The sequence below is a fragment of the Phalaenopsis equestris genome, unplaced genomic scaffold (genome assembly GCF_001263595.1).
Source record: "Phalaenopsis equestris unplaced genomic scaffold, ASM126359v1 Scaffold000167, whole genome shotgun sequence".
NCBI classification, from domain to species: domain Eukaryota; kingdom Viridiplantae; phylum Streptophyta; class Magnoliopsida; order Asparagales; family Orchidaceae; genus Phalaenopsis; species Phalaenopsis equestris.
This window is the reverse complement of record NW_018164609.1, coordinates 876,370-895,966: the sequence shown is the minus strand read 5'-3', so window position 1 is coordinate 895,966 and position 19,597 is coordinate 876,370. Positions and strand designations below refer to the sequence as shown.

Sequence of the window (19,597 nt, the reverse complement as noted above, 5' to 3'; positions counted from 1 at the left end):
GATAAATAAAATCATATGTTCATTTTTATGACCTTTATACTTCTCAATAATCATCTTACATAGAAGTTGTTTTCGTAGATCTTTTTTGGCAAAAAAACCAAATTGATTCTCATAAATTTGCATAATTTTTCCAAACTTATATTCCATTATTTTCTTCAGTCGCCCAAACTAACATAAATTTTCACGTTTAAAATCCATTACCATTTCCAAGCTTTATAATATGACTAATAAATTTGATTTATCAATAGTTAGCACAACCCTGCATACCTTATTTGTTTTTAATATTAATATCAAAATGTTTCTTTCTTACCATTTAGCATCCTCAATTAAAAGGTTTGCTAACCAAACAAAATATATTATTTGTATATCGCAATAGGCATCTAAACTAAATTCAAAGAGTTACATTTATACATATTATTTGAAGCTAACTCTACCTAATTTTTATGGATCACTAAAATAAATAGAATTATTAAATTCAATATGCTCTATCAAAATAAATTCTCCCTTAAAACATTGATTATTTCTCGACATAGTATTTCTATCATTCACTAATACTGTAATCTTTAGTTAAGAGCCCATTATCTTCATTTTAATATATTAACTTTATCAAAGTCTCTAAATCTCTTATTTTAACTTCATATAAATCTTATCTTCTCCTTCTTCAATAGATCCAATATATAGATGAACAAAAGTTAAAGTTCTAGATATTTCTTTGATCACAACACTCTTTGCTAAAAGTCAATCTTTCTTATAATCATTATAAGCCTTATTGATATTTAATTTTTACACTTTTTATAAGCAAGGCCAATTATTTTTATTAATAAGCTTTTACACCTCCTCACTCTATAAATAAATCTCCTTATAAGTATATGATCTATCTCTAAACTCAACTTCTATGATAACCTTCTTAATGGAACTAACCATCTTATCCCACATCATGTTTTTTTCCACTAAAGAATTTATAATTTTCTCTCTCAACATTTATTTTAGGGCATTAACAGTTTTTTATCTTTCAAATTAAAAAATCTTATCCTAGGAAAACAATTTCATTTGATTGATTTCTTTATAGTTGTAACGTTCACATCCATGGCAACTACTTTATGTGGATGGTGAATACTCTTTATAAATTATAATATTTTCAAAGGAATTCTCCTCATTATGATAACAAAAAGTCTAATTGTAGATTTAGTGGTGTCATTTTTATTAGTAATTAAATGTCCTTCCAATTTTTTAAGCAAGTGTTTGTTATTGAAAAAGAATATAACTTGATGTGAAATCAAATATAGCTTCCCCAATTATATATTTTTGTCTCCAAGTCCATACTGACCATGAAATACTCTCATAATCCATCCTATAAGAACCTATATTCAATATAGGTCACCTCCAAAAACTATTATTTCCGAAGGCATATGATTTATTAAGTCACCTTCCCGTCTCAATATTGATTTTCTTTAAACTATATTTCAATTCAAAATGAGGCGCTAGCACGCGTCAAACATGATTAAAATATCCACAAGGACAATCACCTTAAAGGCAATCAATCTAACACTATCACTATTGCCTCATTTATCTTTTTCAAATGCCTTTAGAGCTTCCCCCTTTTCATTTATTTTGTTAAGAACGGACAATATCATCGTTTGAATCATTATGCTGACTAATTCTCATCTTTTTATTTGATACCTTCGAATTTCATTTAGGAAATTGAATCTTAGTGTTAGACTTAGTCAACACATTCACTTTACACCGTAGTTGAGTTAGGTTTGGCCTGTCAAGAAGGGGTGGTCCTAGCAAACACTTGCCTACTTTCATCAAAATAAAATTAGGTTATGATGCATCATCTTGAGAATGCAAAATCACTAATGGAATTTAAATTTATATTTAGCTCATTAAATATATGATAAATTTTAATAATTGATTGCCAACCTAACATTAATTCTTAACATTTCTCATTTGAGCTTGAAACCGACTATGATATTTTTTTTGCAAGTTGTATTATCAACACAAAATTCAACCAATCAGAAGAAAGGGTATCCAAAATCCTGTTCTTCCGATTCAAATAAAACCAGCCTTACCGTTGAGCTGAAATGCATCACATGAGAATATCTTTCAATGTTCATCAGTCTCTCCACTTTAACTGAACCAAATTTTGATACCTGTCACATAAGCCCATTTAAACAAGGTCAGGACCCGAGGTGAAGGAAATTGGATGTAAATTTTAAATCCTTTGGACATTAAAATGTCAAATAACTTATGTACTTATTAATTCATAGTTACAGAACTCGAAGGCTACATCTAAGGATCCATTGGAAACTGGATTCTTTAGACTAAGTGCCTTCACTCGAAACTTATTTTCCAGTATGCGGCTTTCTTCTTTAATAGATGGGTATTTAATTATTCTTGATTTGATTCAGATAGATCAATCATTTGTTAGGAATAAACAGGGGATAAAAAACAACAGAAAATGCACAAGAACGAAGAACTTTTGTAACAATCCTAAGTGATATAAGCAGCTGAACTAACAAGATATAAAACAAAAAGAGGCAGACCTTTCCAACATCATTCCGTCCTAAATCTACAAGCATTATGTGTTCAGCACGTTCCTTCTCATCTCTCAGTAGCTGCTGTTCTTGCATTTTATCCGCTTGCTCTGACATTCCCCTTCTAATAGTTCCAGCAAGTGGCCGGTTAACAATCTTCCCCTAATCAAAGACAAATAGTTGCATATTAATACTAGATTTTAATAAAATTTATTGTTTACAGACATCAGATAACAATTATCTCCTGCTTTTTAGTTTAATAATAATAATAATAGTAGCATAGCTGTGATACTAAGAAGGCAAGTAAACTAAAATTCCAAGCATGAAAGGTGATCTACACGTAGATTGCAAATAATTGTAACACGCATGGAAGCATGCAACGCTATACTAAATAAAAATCAGTTATATTTACAAGGTAAAAAACTAGGCCTCAAACAGAACTGTTCAAACGATGTAAGAAAAACAAAAATAATCCCAGAAAACATTAAAACTAGTCATCAATGGACGTGCCTGCACTAATTTAAAAAAAAAACAACTAAGGAGAGCAATGATGTCTGAGAAATGAGACCAATTGGTTCCCACAACTCTCCGACCCATTGTCCCACAGAAAATGCCCTGAAGAAAATGAGTATTTGGAAGTAGTGATAAATCTAGGGAAGGTATTACGAAGCCAAGTTAATGCCCTTAGAAATATAGAAAATCATGTTGGGCAGTTAGCTAACCTTTTAAGCAATGAACCCAAAGAGATGTCAAGAGTAGATGATAGAACAATTTCTGAATCAGAGGATTTAGACCCCGAAGAACAAGCTTTGTTGAATGATTTTTGTTGGAGAATCGATTGAGGATGAATCTACTCTTCTTTTCAAGGAACCACCTTAAAGTGTGAGGAAGATAGTTGAGCCTTTAGTGTCACCCATAGGAGTGTCTCAAGGGGAAGAGTTGGAAGACAACCCTAGGCAGAAGAGTGAGGAAGATAGTTGAGCCTTTAGTATCACCCATAGAAGTGCCCCAAGGGGAAAAGTTGGAAGACAACCCTAGGCAGAAGAGTGACCCAGTAGAATTAGACCCATAACCATAAAAACATAGGGAACCCAGCCAAAAATTTAGAAAACCTTGAATTATCCTATAGGGACTCATTTATTGCAACTTGTAAGGAAAACACTGATCTGCAAGTAAGAAAATTAATTAGGAGAAATTTGAATTTAGAAAATACCCTTAGGAATTATCATCTTAATAAACCCCTCACATACCTTCTAGAAAACCGTTATCAAATTGCGAGGAAAAAGTTATAAGAAAAATTAAATTTCGAGGACTTAGTAAAAACTCTAGGAACAATAAAATATCGGATGATTGATCGGGGATTATCGAATTGAAATTTTGATCATAGAGGAAACATTTTTCGTCAGGCTAAGGACGTTAAATCAAGAGCTACTTGGGAGGCGTCCTAAGTGTTATCTGATGTGTTGAGTATGTTTCTATTTTTTGCATTTGTTTCAAAATTTGTTTTGAAATTTGCTTTTAAATTTTATTTTAAGATGAGCCTCTAAGACTTATTTCTATATGGAATGTTTTTACCCTGATTGCGAGATTTGTATTGTACTGCATTCGTGCTTAGTTTCTGATATTTGTATCTGTTGAGATTCATGTGGACTATATAATTACTCTTTTTCATGTACTTTCCCGCTTTTGATCTGTACTGCTACTTCATTTTATATAATAAGTTTGGGGGAGAAAAACTTTATCTCGTTATCAACCTAATAATTAGTTCACATAGCTTGGTAAAGTATTAAATTTCATTTTATAACTCCTGTTAGGACTTCTAATTAATTCAAACTGTTTATCATAATCTATTAGAAGTGGATAAATGTCATTAGAAATAATTAACTTTAATGAGTTAATGATAAGATTTTAGAGTTTAACAACTTCAGACTTCACTTAAAAGAATCCAAATAGTATTAAAAAGGTATGATTTAAACATTGAGTAGAAACCCAAAAATACTTTCAATCTACTCAATTTTCTTAAATAATATTGATGTGACCTTAAATTTTAAATGGAAAATAACTTGGAGATGAAACCTTAAAAATATCAAATGTTGAGATTTATTGTTCAGAGAACAGAACCCTTCTTTACATTTAAAAGTTAGACAAGAGAAAATTCTCAAATAGAGATAATAATCCTCACAAAGGAAAAAAGAAAAAAAAAATGAAAAAAGTGAAAAATTCCTGAGAAGAAACTTAAGGATGGCACAACAAAAATTCAAGAAAAGAAAAAGAAAACAGATGAGGGTTAGTGATAAATTTTGACTTGATTCTTTAATTAAAACCACGTTAAAAGTTATTTTCAAGGGTAAGAGTTAAGTGAACATTAAATTGGCTAAAATCCATTAAAATTGAATTAAAAACATTTGTGATTACTGAAAGAGACATTACATAAGATCAATTTAAGGATCTATGGAATATTCTTAAGGAATGAAGGATATTAAAGAAATGTCAAATTATTAACTATTAAAGAAAATTGATCATAATGACATTTAAACACTTTTATTTAATCTTGATAAACAGGTTGAATAGTTAGAAACCTACAAGAGTACTATACAATTTATAATAAACAAAGTGGAGCAATGTGATTATTTGAGAGCAAGTAATAGGTAAGTTTGAGAGATTTGATAAGAGTGAAATATGTGATAATTGGATAACACACTTTCCCATGTTTTACAACTTCTTATATTATAAAATTCTTGAGAAATGAATGTTTTGTATTAATTGTTTAAAGAACATAGTAAACAAAAAAATTGGAGTGAAAAAGACAACATAAAGATTTCAGACTGCCTTACCAGCGCCGCCATATCTGCGCACCCACTTTAATCATGGTGCGCTCATGCCCAACACCCTAGCGCCTAGCTAACACAACCCACGTCAGATTCTACTCTCTCGAACCCGTCCGCCGATCCGCCCCAACGATTATCACAATTATGTAAGTCTTGCTAATAGCACCAAAAATCTTAATCCGCTCGCTAGGAACTTAATTAAATTCTTGAAATTAGATATTCTTGCACACTGAGGTTTCTCACGCAAGTATATGTATCGTTTTAGTAATATAGAGCTCTAAAAGAGTCCAGGGTGTCGAACCCACAGAATCAATGGGAATCTAAAGGACAATATTCTAATCTATTGAATTTATTCTTAGTTTGGAATTTTCAAATACTTGACTTATGCTTTCAATCCTACTATAATAATCTAAAATTACTCCTACAAAAATTCTCTTTACGTTAAGTGAATTGATTTTGCCAAATGTTGTTACTTTTCCTTGCAGTGATAAAAACATAGAGTGGATGTGGAAGAAATGTGAAATAAAGTAGAGTTTGTGACCAATAGGAGCATAAATCTTGTTTACCCTCCTCCGAGCGCGTAAAGAAGTTTGATTTAACTTAGCAATGACTCTAGACTATCACCCTTAAAACCTCTAAGTTATCCCCATTTAAACTTTATCTCCCTAACATTTGCATCTCCTTATGTGTGCTTTGATTCATATCATATAGTTCAACTTGATTTTTCTAGTCATTCATGTTGTAGATCTTCCAAGTCCTTACGGGTTAACAATATATTTTAATGGATGAACTAGTAAGTGCAAAAGAAAAATTATCACAGATAAAGAATAAAAACTATTTCAATATGATATCCACATCTCTACACATCTACTACATCGTCACAAGGAAAAACAAGAACTACTCAGAAAACATAGATAAAATAACACCAAATTGCATTGAAACAGATAAATCCAACTTACAAATGTGTTTAAGAAAACTACAATTCCAAATCACAAATATATTTATCTCTCTTCCTCAATTAACCTTGAGAATGCTTCACCCAAGTCCTTGCTCTTCTCCTGCAACTCTTTACAAAGCAGCAAGTACAAATCAACACAACTCACATATTTAAACTTGTAGAGAACAAGCCTAGGACCTTACAAACACAAGAGATGAAATCTTCTCTAAACCTAGGAAGACACACCCAAATCACCCACTGAACTTCTAACCCTTCATTGTTTTTTTTTTCCACGAACTTCAAAGTCTTCCTATTACTCCCTATTCTCCTCTAAAAATTGATCTGAAAACTGCCCAAACTCCCTCAAAGAGGTCGCTCAAACCGCCCAAAATCGTGCAGTTTTTTATACTGGCGCCTAGGCGCCACTCCATTTTGGCGTCATGGTCTTGGCCTTCAGGACTGGCGCCATGGCGTCAGTGGTTGGCGCCTAAGCATCAACCATTCGGGTTGCTCCTGGGTGTCGGGCGCGTAGGCGCCACTCTAATATGGCTTCATGCCCTCATTTTTAAGTTGATTGGTGCCTAGGCGCCCAACTCCTGGCGTCATGGCCTCAACCTTCACAAAATCTATTTTTTCTCTGAATCTTCTTTTTTTCGCTCCATGTTTCTTCTACTTTGTTTCATTCTGAATATATGTTATACATGTAAGAAAAACATAAAAATAAATTTCTTTAAAGTGTAATCTCATTCAAAAAGACGAACAAAACATAAAGAAATTCATGCAATCTTTTCACACATCAGTCGTGCCCGCTCATATGTCCAACCATTAGTGCACCCATATCAAATTCGTGGTGCACCCGCATCATTTTTGGCAATAAATTTCTAGTCTTCAGGGGTGTAAACGAGTCGAACATGAGCGAGCCTAAGCTCAGTTCGTGTTTAGCTCGCTTATATTTCGAGCTCAAAGAGTGTGTTCATGTTTGGCTCGTTTGCTTAATGAGTCGAACACGAGCTATTCATGTAGAAAGAGTTGTTTTGACAACTCGAATCACGTAGTCATAAGATGTCATGGGTTGGTGCAAGATTTAATAATTATTGTTTATATTAAAACATTATTTGAATCTAATTTTACAATTTTTATTCTATTTTCTATATTAATAATTTTAATTGATTATAAATCTTTGTAGCCTTGTAAATCTTTGTAGCCTTGTAATAATCAATTAATTTTTTAAAAAAATACTACTCATCAATATATATATATATATATAAGGATGTGTCGTCGTCTTCGCTCTGCTATGGTTTCACCTCATGACAAACCCTAACGCCTGCTACGATTTTTTGGTGTCGTACTCTGATTTCCGCTTCACCTTCGTCGTCGGTTTCGTCAGGTTGAAGAGCTTGCGTCGTCATTGCGATTTTGTAGAGTTGTGTTGTCTGGCTCTTTCATAGTCGGGTCGACTGACCCAGCTCAACAGCTCGCGTTATTTCTGCTCGAGTTGATTTCACAAAGGGCTTGGTCCTCTTCAGCGATTTCGTCGAGTTGCGTCGTCTGCTCGCTGCAGGCTGAAAGGCGTCCCCAGCTCAACAGCAGCGCCATGACAGACCCAGCTCCACTTCTACACGAGCTAAATCTGTTGCTCCTACAGTGCGTGCTAATGGCCTCAGTGCTTTCCTACGCCGTCATCCTCGCCGGTGATAACCACGCCAAACCTTCCGATGCTACAGTGTTTCACAAATGTAGGTCTCATTTCTAACTCGCATATAGTACAATGTTCCCGCAGACATACCATGATTCTGTTGCAGGACATGGAGATTGCAATCTTATCAAAAAAAGTAGAGATCAAAAAAAGTAGAGAAAAGGGCGGGCAAACCAGCAATATTATTCTCTGACGCTGAAATTTCAAATCGTGCTAGCAAATACAAATTTACACTAGTTGAAAAATTCTAATTAGGTAACCCTAAGATAGAGACTATCAGGAATGTTTTGAAGATTTCAAACTAGTTGAGCTTTGGGAGGTGGGTCTTTTCGACAGAAGACATGTTATGATACAACTGAGCATAGAAGAAGATTACACGAGGATTTTCACAAAAAAAATTATCACAATCGAGGGCAATCTTATGTAATTGCTCAAATTGACCCCTAATTTTGATCCCAGTCAAGAACCCTCAATTGCACCTAGCTGATTCTCGTTACCTAAACTCAAGCTTCAATTTTCTGACGTACCTATCTTATATGCAATTGCGACTATTATTGGAAAACCTTTGCAGATAGACATGCATACAGTTCATTTCTCAATGTCCTCTATTGCAAGAATTTTGATTGAAAGGGATATCACACTACCAGATGTTGAAGAAATCTGGTTTGGCTCTGCTCACAATGGTTATTGGCAAAAAATCATTATGGAACAAAAAATTTTACTACTGCAAGTACTGCAAGATGTTTGGACACCCGCAAGAGAAATGTTTCAGATTGCACCAACAGTTGAGAACCAATAGTCAAAAGCAAGAACATGTTGTTAGTGCACCCCACGTGCCTGAACGCGCTTCTAGCAAACTTGATGACAGCCAACCTGAGGAGGGAATCACCACAAGACAGGATTCGATATCTGCCCCTGGGAACCATTTTTCTGACCATACTAAAAGGGATAATGTTCGAACAGAAAATCAGAATAGCCCCAAAGCTCCTATTTTGGAAGTAGCAGGTGTAGAGGTGATAATTTACACATCACATACACTGGAACATATCGTTGTGGCAACGACTGTCATTTCTTCTATTGCGGTTCTAATATTTAATCAGACCGAGGATCATATGAGTTAGTCTTCAAATAAATAATAACAGGTTTACACTTCTCAGCGGAAGAATGCTAGGGGCACACTCCAACTTGGAAACTTAATGGATGACACTTTGGTTATTTCTGGCAATGACACGGCAATGACACGACATATGACACGACATTTCAAAGTTTGTTATCTGGTTCTGCTCCTAAAACTAGAGGAAGAGGCAGGACTAACTGGCTCATCCCTAGCTACTTGTTTTTTGCATGTTTTAAATTTTTTTAAGTCTATTTGTATCTTTTTGTTGGGTTATTACTGTACTTGGTATTGTATGGATAGGGTGATTGAAATAGAAAGGATACATAAATGTTGTATGAGAAGAGCCAAAAAGAGGTACCCTACCCATACAATACAAGTACAGTAATACCCCAACAAAAAGATACAGATAGACTCAATAAAATGTAAAACAAATTTAAAACTTACAGTAAACAAGTAGCTAGGGACGAGCCAGTTTAGTCATGTCTCTTCCTCTAGTTTTACGAGCGGATCCAGATAACAAACTTTGAAGAGTCGTGTCATTTTCAGGAGCAACCAGAGTATCATCCAATAAGTTTCCAAGTTGGAGTGTGCCCCCAGTCTTCTTCTTCCGCCGAGAAGTGTAAACCTGTCATTCTTCATCTGAAGACCGGCTCATTTGATCCTCGGTCTAATTTGATGTTAGAACCACAGTAAGAGGAAAGACAGTCGTTGTCACCGCGATAGGTTCCAGTGTATGTGAATTGTTACCTCTGCACCTGACGCTTCCTGAATAGGAGCTGCGGGACTATCCTGATTTTTGGTTTGAACATTATCCGTTGTAGTATGTTCAGGACTCCTGTCTTGTGATGATTCCCTCTTCAGGTTGGTCGTCATTAGGTTTGCTGGGAATGCGTTCAGGCACACGGGGTGCACTAATAGTGTATTCCTGCTTTTGACTATTGGTTATCAACTGTGGGTGCAATCTGAAAGCAATCTGAAACATTTCTCCATTTCTCCTGCGGGTGTCCAAACTTCTTGCAGTGCTTGCAGTAGTAAGGTTTTTGTTCCATAAAGATTTTTTTTCCAATAACCGTTGTGAGCAGATCCAAGTCAGACTTCTTTTATATCTGGTAATGTAATATCTCGTTCAGTCAAAATCCTTGCAATAGAGGGTCTTGAGAAATGAACTGTAGGTAAGTCTACCTACAAAAATTTTCCAATGATACTTTCAATTGCATATAAATTAGGTAGGTCAAAGAAATGAAACTTGAGTTCAGGTATTGAGTTCAGGTAATGTGAGTTCAGGTAATGAGAACCAGACAGGTGCAATTGGGGGTTCTTGACTGGGATCAAAATTAGGGGTCCATTTTCATATGTTTGTCCTCAATTGTGATGAATTTCTTTGAGAAAATCCTCGTGTAATCATCTTCTATGCTCAGTTGTATCATAACATGCCTTCCGTTGAAATGACCCACCTGTCAATCCCCAATCAATTTAAAATCTTCAAAAAAAATTTCTAATGATCGCTATCTTAGGGCAACTTAATTGGAACTTTCCAACTAGTGTAAATATGTATTTTCCTGCACGAGTTGAAATTTCAGCGTCAGATAAGAAAATTGTTGATTTGCCCGCCTTTTTCTTAATTTTTTTTATTAGATTGCAATTGTCATTTCCAGCAACAGAATCATGGTAAATTTGCAGGAATACCGCACTATCTGCGAGGTGAAAAGGGGAGCTGCATTTGTGAACCACTATAGCATAGGAGGGTTTACCCACCTCCGAAGTAGGTTCAATCCCAAGAGAGGAATGAAAAGCTGCCATGAAGAAAGGCAGTCAAGACACTGCAATGAAGCAGCAGATGGCTGGCTTAGACTTGACTCAACTGTCGAGCAGAGTAGTGTCAAGTTGAGACCCGGCTCAGCAGTCAAGCAGAGCAATGTCGAGCTGACGCTATAGCACAAGGCCCACACGAACAGCTCTGCCTCCAGACCACAGCATGGCGAGACGACTCGACGAACGCGAAGCACAGTTCTGTCGCCAGAAAAGCGATAATGCGATTACGCGAGCACCAACGTGGACGACGAAGACAATAGAAGATGCGAGAAATTTGTGTAGCAGACGCGAACATCACAATTTTGTATATATATATAGATAAATAAATAAATATATATATATATGGATATAATTGATGAGTCGAACACGAACGAATAAATCTTTGTTCGTGGTCGGCTCGTTAACTTAGCGAAAGAGCCGAACACAAGCTGATCACGAACAACGTGTCGTTTTGACAGCCCTACTTGTCTTTACTGAGCTTTGCCCATAAATTATTCACGAGATCAATCTTAGGCATCTTTTGGCGTCAAAAGGCTATAATAAAAGTAGGGTTTAAATCAGAGAAAGTGTTCCCCTTAGGATTCTCACCTTCCTTTGGAATGAAACCTGAAGAGAAGTTGCTTCCTTTGAGTTTCTTGAGAGGGAAATATGCTACTCACTTAGAGAAATTAAGTTTATTGTTATCAAATTTTGAGCAAATAGGTTGAATGTCTTTTCCTTTGCTTTCATTCCAATAAATAATCGTTTGTACAATCTATTTTAGGTACATAATATTCTGTATAAACTATTCTAGGTAACTTAATTAATACATATGTCTAATCTAAATATTCAGCTAAAAGTAAAGATTTCATGCGAAGAAAGAAACTTTTTATTTACTCATGATTGATATCCCCCCCCCCTCAAATTGATGTTGTCTGATCAAGAAACATCAATTTGCCAACAAGAAACTACTGATGTTGTCGAGAAAAAACCTTAGTAAATATATCAGTCGTTTAAAAATCAGAGGTGACAAGAGGAAGAGATATAACGCCATCCTCATAAGCTCCATCCTCATATAACGCCATCCTCATAAGCTTCTCGAATGGAATGACAGTCCACTTCAATGTGTTTAGTGCGCTCATGAAAGACGGGATTAGCAGCAATCTGGACAGCGTTCGTATTATCTGCATGAAGAGAAGTAGAATCAAGCTGGGGAATATCAAGCTCAGCCAGCACACCCCGAAGCCAAATGATCTCAGAACAAGTAAAGAACATAGTGCGATATTCTGATTCAGTAGATGACTTAGACACTCGATCTTGTTTCTTGCTCTTCCAAGAGATTAAAGAGTTGCCGAGAAACATGGACCATCCAGTAATAGATCGGCGTGTATCAAAACAACCAACTCAATCGGCATCACTATAGGCTGTTAAGTTGATAGGAGACTACGCCGAAAAGAACAAACCACGATGAGTACCTTTCAAATACAAAACAATACGTCGAACTGCAGCTAAATGAAGATGTGTAGGGGCTTGCATAAATTGACTAACTTGTTGTACAACAAATAAAATATCAGGACATGTAATAGTCAAATAATTGAGACTCCCAACAAGTTGTCGATATAGAGATGGTTCAGATAGGAATTCACCACCATTCTGTTGATATTTGACATTTACTTCCAAAGAAGTGTCAGCAGAGCGACCATCTTGAATTTGTATAGTTGTGTTGATGAAGGAAAATACCTGTGGGAGAAGAGTGAACCTCAAGTCCTAAGATATAAGTTAATGATCCCAAATCTTTCATATGAAAAAAACCTTGAAGATGCTTCTGTAGCTGAGACATCAATTGATTGTCAGATCTCGTGATGATAATATCATCAACATAGACTAATAACAAAACAATTCTCTTGTCAGTTTTGCAAAGAAATAATGAAGAATCATATTGACTTTGAATAAAAGAGAAGCTAAGAAGAGTATTATGAAACTTTTCAAACCAGGCCCGTGGAGGTTGTTTTAAACCGTATAGTGATTGTTTGAGCTTACAAACATCATGTGAAGGTGTAGAAAACAAGCCTGAAGGAGTCATATAGACATCTTCTTTGAGATCCCCATAAAGGAATGCATTCTTAACATCCATCTGCTTTAAGAACCAGCTTTTAGATGCAACAATAGATAATACCAGTCGCATAGTTGTCATCTTAGCCACCGATGCAAATGTTTCTTCATAATTAATCCCGTATTATTGTCGATTGCCAAGAGCTACCAATCTTGTCTTATATCTGTCAAGAGAGTCATCAGATCGGAGTTTAAGAGAGTAAACCCATTTACAACTAATTGGTTTAATACCGGTAGGACATGAAACAATATCCCAAGTGTGATTGTCTTAAAGTTCCTGAAGTTCCAATAAGTCTGTTTAGCAGCCTGAAAGTAAGAGGTAAGAACAACAGTATTAGTTAGAAGTGCAGAATACCCATATCTCTCCGTAGGACGGATACGCCAAGTTGATCGTCGAAAACTTATTGGAGCAATTTCTGGATTAGGGTCGTGGAGGATTGAAGGTGAAGGGGTCTGACGTTGTGTGTAGACAATGTCTGGCATGAACCATTTATCCGCAGAGTAATTATCAAATTGTGGAAGTATAACCGTATTCGGTGTCGATACATGATGCTGAAAGTAATATTCATGCTCAAAGAAAATCACATTCTGGGAAATATGTCAGCGACTATTAATCAAATCATAACACACAAAACCTTTATGATTAGGACTATACCCCCATAAAGGCACATCGTACTGACTGAGTTGCCAACTTATTACGTTCATAAGCAGGTAGATGATGAAAGCAAACACATCCGAAAATATGTAGCATATGATAATTAGGATGTTTACCAAAAAATCGATAGTAGGGAGAATCATATTTCAATTAATAAGATGGTAAACGATTAATGAGATAAACTGCAGTAGATAAAGCTTCAGTCCAAAATTTAGCTAGAACAGGGGATTATATCAGTAATGTGCGCACAGTATCTAATAGATGTCGATTTTTTCGTTCAGCAACTCCATTTTGTTGTGGTGTATAGAGACATGAACGTTGTGAAATAATACCTTTATTATGTAGAAATGCTTGAAACTCATTAGACATGTATTCACCGTCATTATCAGATCGTAAGGTTTTTATGCAAGCAGAGAACTGAGTTTCAACATATACTAAAAAAGTTTGAAATACAGTAAAAACTTCTGCTTAGAGCGCAAAAAATAGATCCAAGTAAATCGACTGTAATCATCAATAAATGTCACAAAAATATCTATATTGAGCATGTGAAATAACTGGTGTAATTCGACAAACATCACTATGAATAATGTCAAAACATTTATTGGCACGACTGCCTAAATTTGGAAAAAGTAATGTCTTATTTTTTCCAAGTTTACAAACAGAACAGTCAACTACTAAATTTTTATTTGCAGAATGAAAACACCACTTTTAATTAAATGTTTCAATACCATATCATTTGAATGACCCAGTCTTTTAAGCCAGATGTTTGCCTTATTCTCAACAACTAAAGAAGATAATGACATATTCTGAGGAACTGTGAATTGTAGGGCTGTCAAAAAAGCTCGTTGTTCGCGAACAGTACGTGTTCGGTTCGTCAATGAGTTCGTGTTCGATTCGTTCGATAAGTAAACGAGACAAACGCGAACAAATTTTTTTCGTTCGGTTAGTTAAACGAACCAAACACGAACAGTGATGCGTTCGTTCGTGTTCGAATCGTTATTGTTTGAAATATAAAATAATATAAAATAATTATATATAAAAAATTTATTATATTTTAAAACATTAAATTTTATAAATTATAATATATAATAAAATAATAATAATAATATATTAATATACTATAGTAGTAATATACTAATATAGATATTGTATATTTATAGTGTTCGGCTCGTTCGTTAAGAAACGAACACGAGTTTATTTCAAACAAACTAAATTTTAAACGAACCGAACACGAACACAAGCTTTGTTCGTTCGTGTTCGGTTCGTTTACACCCCTAGTGAATTGTAATGAAAATAGTCCGCCCACTTTATGCCCCTTCGCTATCACCTTCTCCGACACCCGATCCTGCACAGTGCAACCATCACGAGAAAAATGTACGTCATAGTTATTATCCACAATTTAACCAACCGAGAGTAAATTAATAGATAATTTAGGAGAAACCAAGACATGTTAGAAAAAGGAGTTAATATCACCAACTGTTGTAATTTGAATATTATTTTCATCGGCAATTTGAATATGTTGAGTACCAGTGTACGATCGTTAGTTATGCAATAAATTAGTTGTGTCAGTCATGTGATTTGTGGCGCCTGAATCAACAAACCAAGGAGAAAAAACGGAAGTAATAGTTTTACCTTTCCCTTGAAGGTCGAGAGCAGAAAAGGCAAAGAGAATCATATGTTGAATCATATGTGGTGTGACAACTGATTGATTATTGCCAGCAACTGTGGATGTCGAGCCAGGACTGTGAGTTTCGGATACCGCGGCATGAAGTGCTTGTGGTTTGCAGTTCTCGGGTCATGTAGGGCACTCCGTAAGGGTATGTCCCTTTTGCTTGCAACAATTACAATACTTTTTTTTACAATTTCGTGCAATATGACCAAATTTCTTGCAGTTGTAGCACTGCACTGGTCCCTTCCCTTTGGTCTGAACAGCATATGTCATATTGATTATTTCTGATGATCCACCTGTTGTACTAATAGCAGCTTGTGTCGCCAATCTTTGTTCTTCGCGCAGTAATTCACCAAAACAAATATCCAAATAAGGAACTGGATCTCTGTTCAGCAACCCAGCTCGAGCAATTTCAAATTCAAGTCTGAGCTTCATTAAAAACTGATCACGACGACTTTCTTCATGAATAGCTTAAAGACTAGCTAAGTTTTCCTTTGACACCTTAGCATGGATAATGTCACTATATTTGCTCCATAAATTTAGAAAGTCAGAATAATATTGTTCAATTGAAAGATTGCCCTGATTATAATTAGTCATGTCAAGTTTCAATTAGAAACGCTTCGCAGAATTATCTTGATTGCAAACGTGTTTCAAGTATTCCCACATTTCTTTAGCGGTGTCAAAGGATCGTAAATTGTTCATCATATGAGCCTCAATAGATCGAGTCTCAATAGATCCCAAAATCCAAGAAACAATTTGAGCATCCTTTGCTTCCCATTGACCAAGATCTTCTCAGTAGGAGCTGGAGAAGTCTGTCTCATCAATATGACCCCAAAGCTCCTTCCCTTTTAAGAACATTATAAGCTAAAATTCTCATGCGGCATAATTCTTTCCCGTAAATCTGATAGTTAGAATTTCAGAAGACATTCTAAATAGAATTTTTGTGGATTGAAATCAGCCACAAAAAAAAAATCACAGAGTCTAAATATTGCTTTTCGGGATCGAGCCGATCTCGGAATTGACGGAATCGGCGAAATCGGCGAAGACGAGATCGAGTCGATCTCGGAATCGGCGAATGAGCAGCGGATTGCGGAATCGACGGATGACGGGTCAGGATCGCGGGATCGCGGAATCGGCGGAGACGTGATCGAGCCGATCTCAGAATCAGCGGATGAGCAGACGGATCGCGACAAAACGGATTGCGGTTCGACAGCGGATTTCCTTGAACTTGGACGAAGGTGAAAGAAAATGTCGCAGAACTTAAACAAAGACAAGAACGAGCGCTGTTAGCGAGGAAGCGCGCGAAGATGCCGACGAAGATTCTCTTCATTATTTCCGGCGAAGAAAACAGAAGTCAAGAATAACAACAAGGATTCCAACAGATTCAATCTCTGATACCATATCAAATTTTGAACAAATAGGCTGAATGTATTTTCCTTTGCTTTCATTCCAATAAATAATCATCTGTACAATCCATTTTAGGTACATAATATTTTGTATAAACTATTCTAGGTAACTTAATTAATATATATGCCTAATCTAAATATTCAGCTAAAAGGAAAGATTTCATGTCAATATAATATTTCCTTCTTTGCAGTATTGCAAAGAAAGAAACTCTTTATTTACTCATGATTGATAATTGTAAGTTTTTACTCTTGTTTATTTCTCGCAATGAAGATATGCATGGATTTTGTGTTTATAGTTTTCTCAATAATGCATGGCTAGTCTTTGCTTCATGTTTCTGTGATGTAGGAGTGGTGGTTTTCTTCGTGCTCTTCTGATATATTTTTCTTATAGCGTTTCTAATGCTTTCATGGTTTATGTTGTTGGTTAACCTTCAATCTTAATTTACTCCCAGTTTGATTAACTAGGATGTTAAAATGTTTTGTGAAAAGACGACTTCTAACCGTCGCTTAGTGGAAATGACGAGTTACCCACAGGCTTTCGAGATAAAAGGCACACTTCAGTGGAATTCTGCAATCTTTCCGGGGAACGGAATAAATACGCGGGATGGCAAGGGGATTTAGAAAGTTTCAACTTCACGAGTTTCAGACTTCTTTTGACCTAAACATAGGCATAAAGAGAAACATATCCCCAATTAGCAACAATCGCGTACGGAAACGTTTATGAAATTCATGATCTCCATGATCCTTAAATCACATAACCAAGAGTCTCATCTGTCTTGAAAGAACTCTTAATACTTTTTCCCACTTTTTATGTCTCTACTGGCTACGATCTATTTTGTTTCATTAGGCTTAGGACTTAAAAACCTTCTTTGTGAAACCGCCAAGCTAAATTCATTGGATTCGTAAATTAGAGATTTTTCTGCAGGAATAATTTTTAAACTTTCCTTATGGGATCGATACACGTTACTCTTTAACGACGTTATTATTTTACTTATATACTTGCGTTGTACGACCAACTTAATTAGCGGTAAATTTTGGCATATCAGTGGCGAAAGGGTGCAGTTGGACATATGCGATTGACAATGATGAAACATCTGCACTAGTAGCAAAGATGAGCACAGTGAAGACACTTGTTTCTCTGACAGTGAATGGAGCATAGAAGTTACGCCAACTTGATGTAAAGAATACATTTCTTCATGTTGAGTTATTAGAAGAGTTATATATGGAGATACTACCAAGATTCGACACAGCCCAGATAGTGGGCAACTCACTGTATGGCTTGAAGCAATCTCCTCAAGCCTGGTTTGACAATTTTAGAAAGGCTATAGTGGGGAATATCAACAGATCAATGCAAATCATACGGTGTTCTTTCTATAACTTGAAGGTCACAATACTATACTTGTTGTGTAAGTTGACATCATTGTTACCGATGATGATGAGATAGAGATTTCCCAACTAAAGGTAAGATTGGTAAATTAATTTGAGGTGGAGGATCTTGGACAGCTCAGATATTTTTTTGGGATTGAAGTGGCCAGTGGACAAGAGGGTATGGTCTTGTCCTAGAGTAAGCATGTACTAGATCTCCTTACAGAAACAAGTATGTTGGGTTTGCTCTCTCATTGATCAGAAAGTCAAGCTGAGTGCAGAGGCAAGAGAACCAATTGATCGTGAGATGTACTAGAGATTGGTGGGTTGTCTGATCTATATGGGTCAAACTCGACCCGACATCTCTTTTGCAGAAAGCGTGATGAACCGTTATGGATGCAGTGTATCAAATTTTGAGGTACCTAAAGAGTGCACCAAGGAAGGAGTTGATTTTCAGGAAGAATAGGCATGTAAATTTTGTGGGTTTTTGTGACGTTAATTGGACGTGTTGTGCTGATGACAGAAGATACACCTCAAGATACTGCATGTTCGTAGGGGGCAACTTGGTCACTTGGAAGAGCAAGAAACAATCTATATTAGCGAGTTTATCAGCAGATGCAGGGTACAGGGTCATGGCCTTAGGAGTTGCCAAGATGATGTGGTCAAGAGCATTGTTGGTCGAGCTCAAGGTGGACCAAGGAACTCAAATGAAGTTGTGGTGTGACAACAAGCCAGCAATTAGCATTGTCAATAACTTGCTACAACACTATAGAACCAAACGTTTGGAAATTGATAGATTCTTCATCAAGGAAATGATAAATAACAAGTTATTGGAGCGAAGTCATGTAGTCACTGGAGAGCAAGTGGCGGACTACCTCATTAAAGGACTTAATTCATTAAATTTGTCTAGGTTATGTGACAAAATGGGCTTAGTGGATATCTTTTGCCCATCTTGAGGGGGGTGTTGAGAATTGGACCTTATTTAGAGTGCTATTGGTACAAGGGGAATATTAAAGAAGTCTAGGGTTTAAAGACATTGTAATACCCTATTTAAGCCCAAGTTATGTATGTATAGTTTTGGTTTTATGAAAAATTATTTTATGGCGAAAGTACTAAGAATAAATTTTATCATAAATATACTAGCATTTGAAGTGACATCCACTGGAAGCAATTGAAAATATACACAGTTGATTTGGACATGTGCAACTAGGTTTAGAAAGCACACTAATTATAAAATACGTAAATTAAGTGGCCAAGGATTAGAAATAAAAACAAGTATGCTTAGGGCTTATTTGAGAACAATTTTCTTTTTGTTTTTTTTTTTCCTTACTTTTTGTTTTTTTTTTAATATGTTTATTTAGTATGTTTTTTATATGTTATTATTTTTTATTTTTAAAAACAAATAAACAAGCTATTTAAAACACACAAAACAATTTTTAGGCGTTCTAATGTTTTTAGAAGCAATCATACTTTAATCAAATAGT

At 35.6% G+C, this 19,597-nt stretch overlaps 1 protein-coding gene across 1 annotated transcript in view; it reads right to left on the bottom strand.

Moving 5' to 3' along the window:
- Positions 1 to 19,597, bottom strand: part of LOC110022099 (anthranilate synthase alpha subunit 1, chloroplastic-like) — a 42,888-nt gene that overhangs the window by 11,058 nt on the left and 12,233 nt on the right. Inside the window, exons 8-9 of the mRNA XM_020720895.1 lie at positions 2,547 to 2,699; positions 2,073 to 2,153 (exon numbers count right to left, since the gene is read on the bottom strand). Coding sequence (XP_020576554.1) covers positions 2,073 to 2,153; positions 2,547 to 2,699 — 234 coding nt within the window. The remainder of the gene's footprint in view (positions 1 to 2,072; positions 2,154 to 2,546; positions 2,700 to 19,597) is intronic.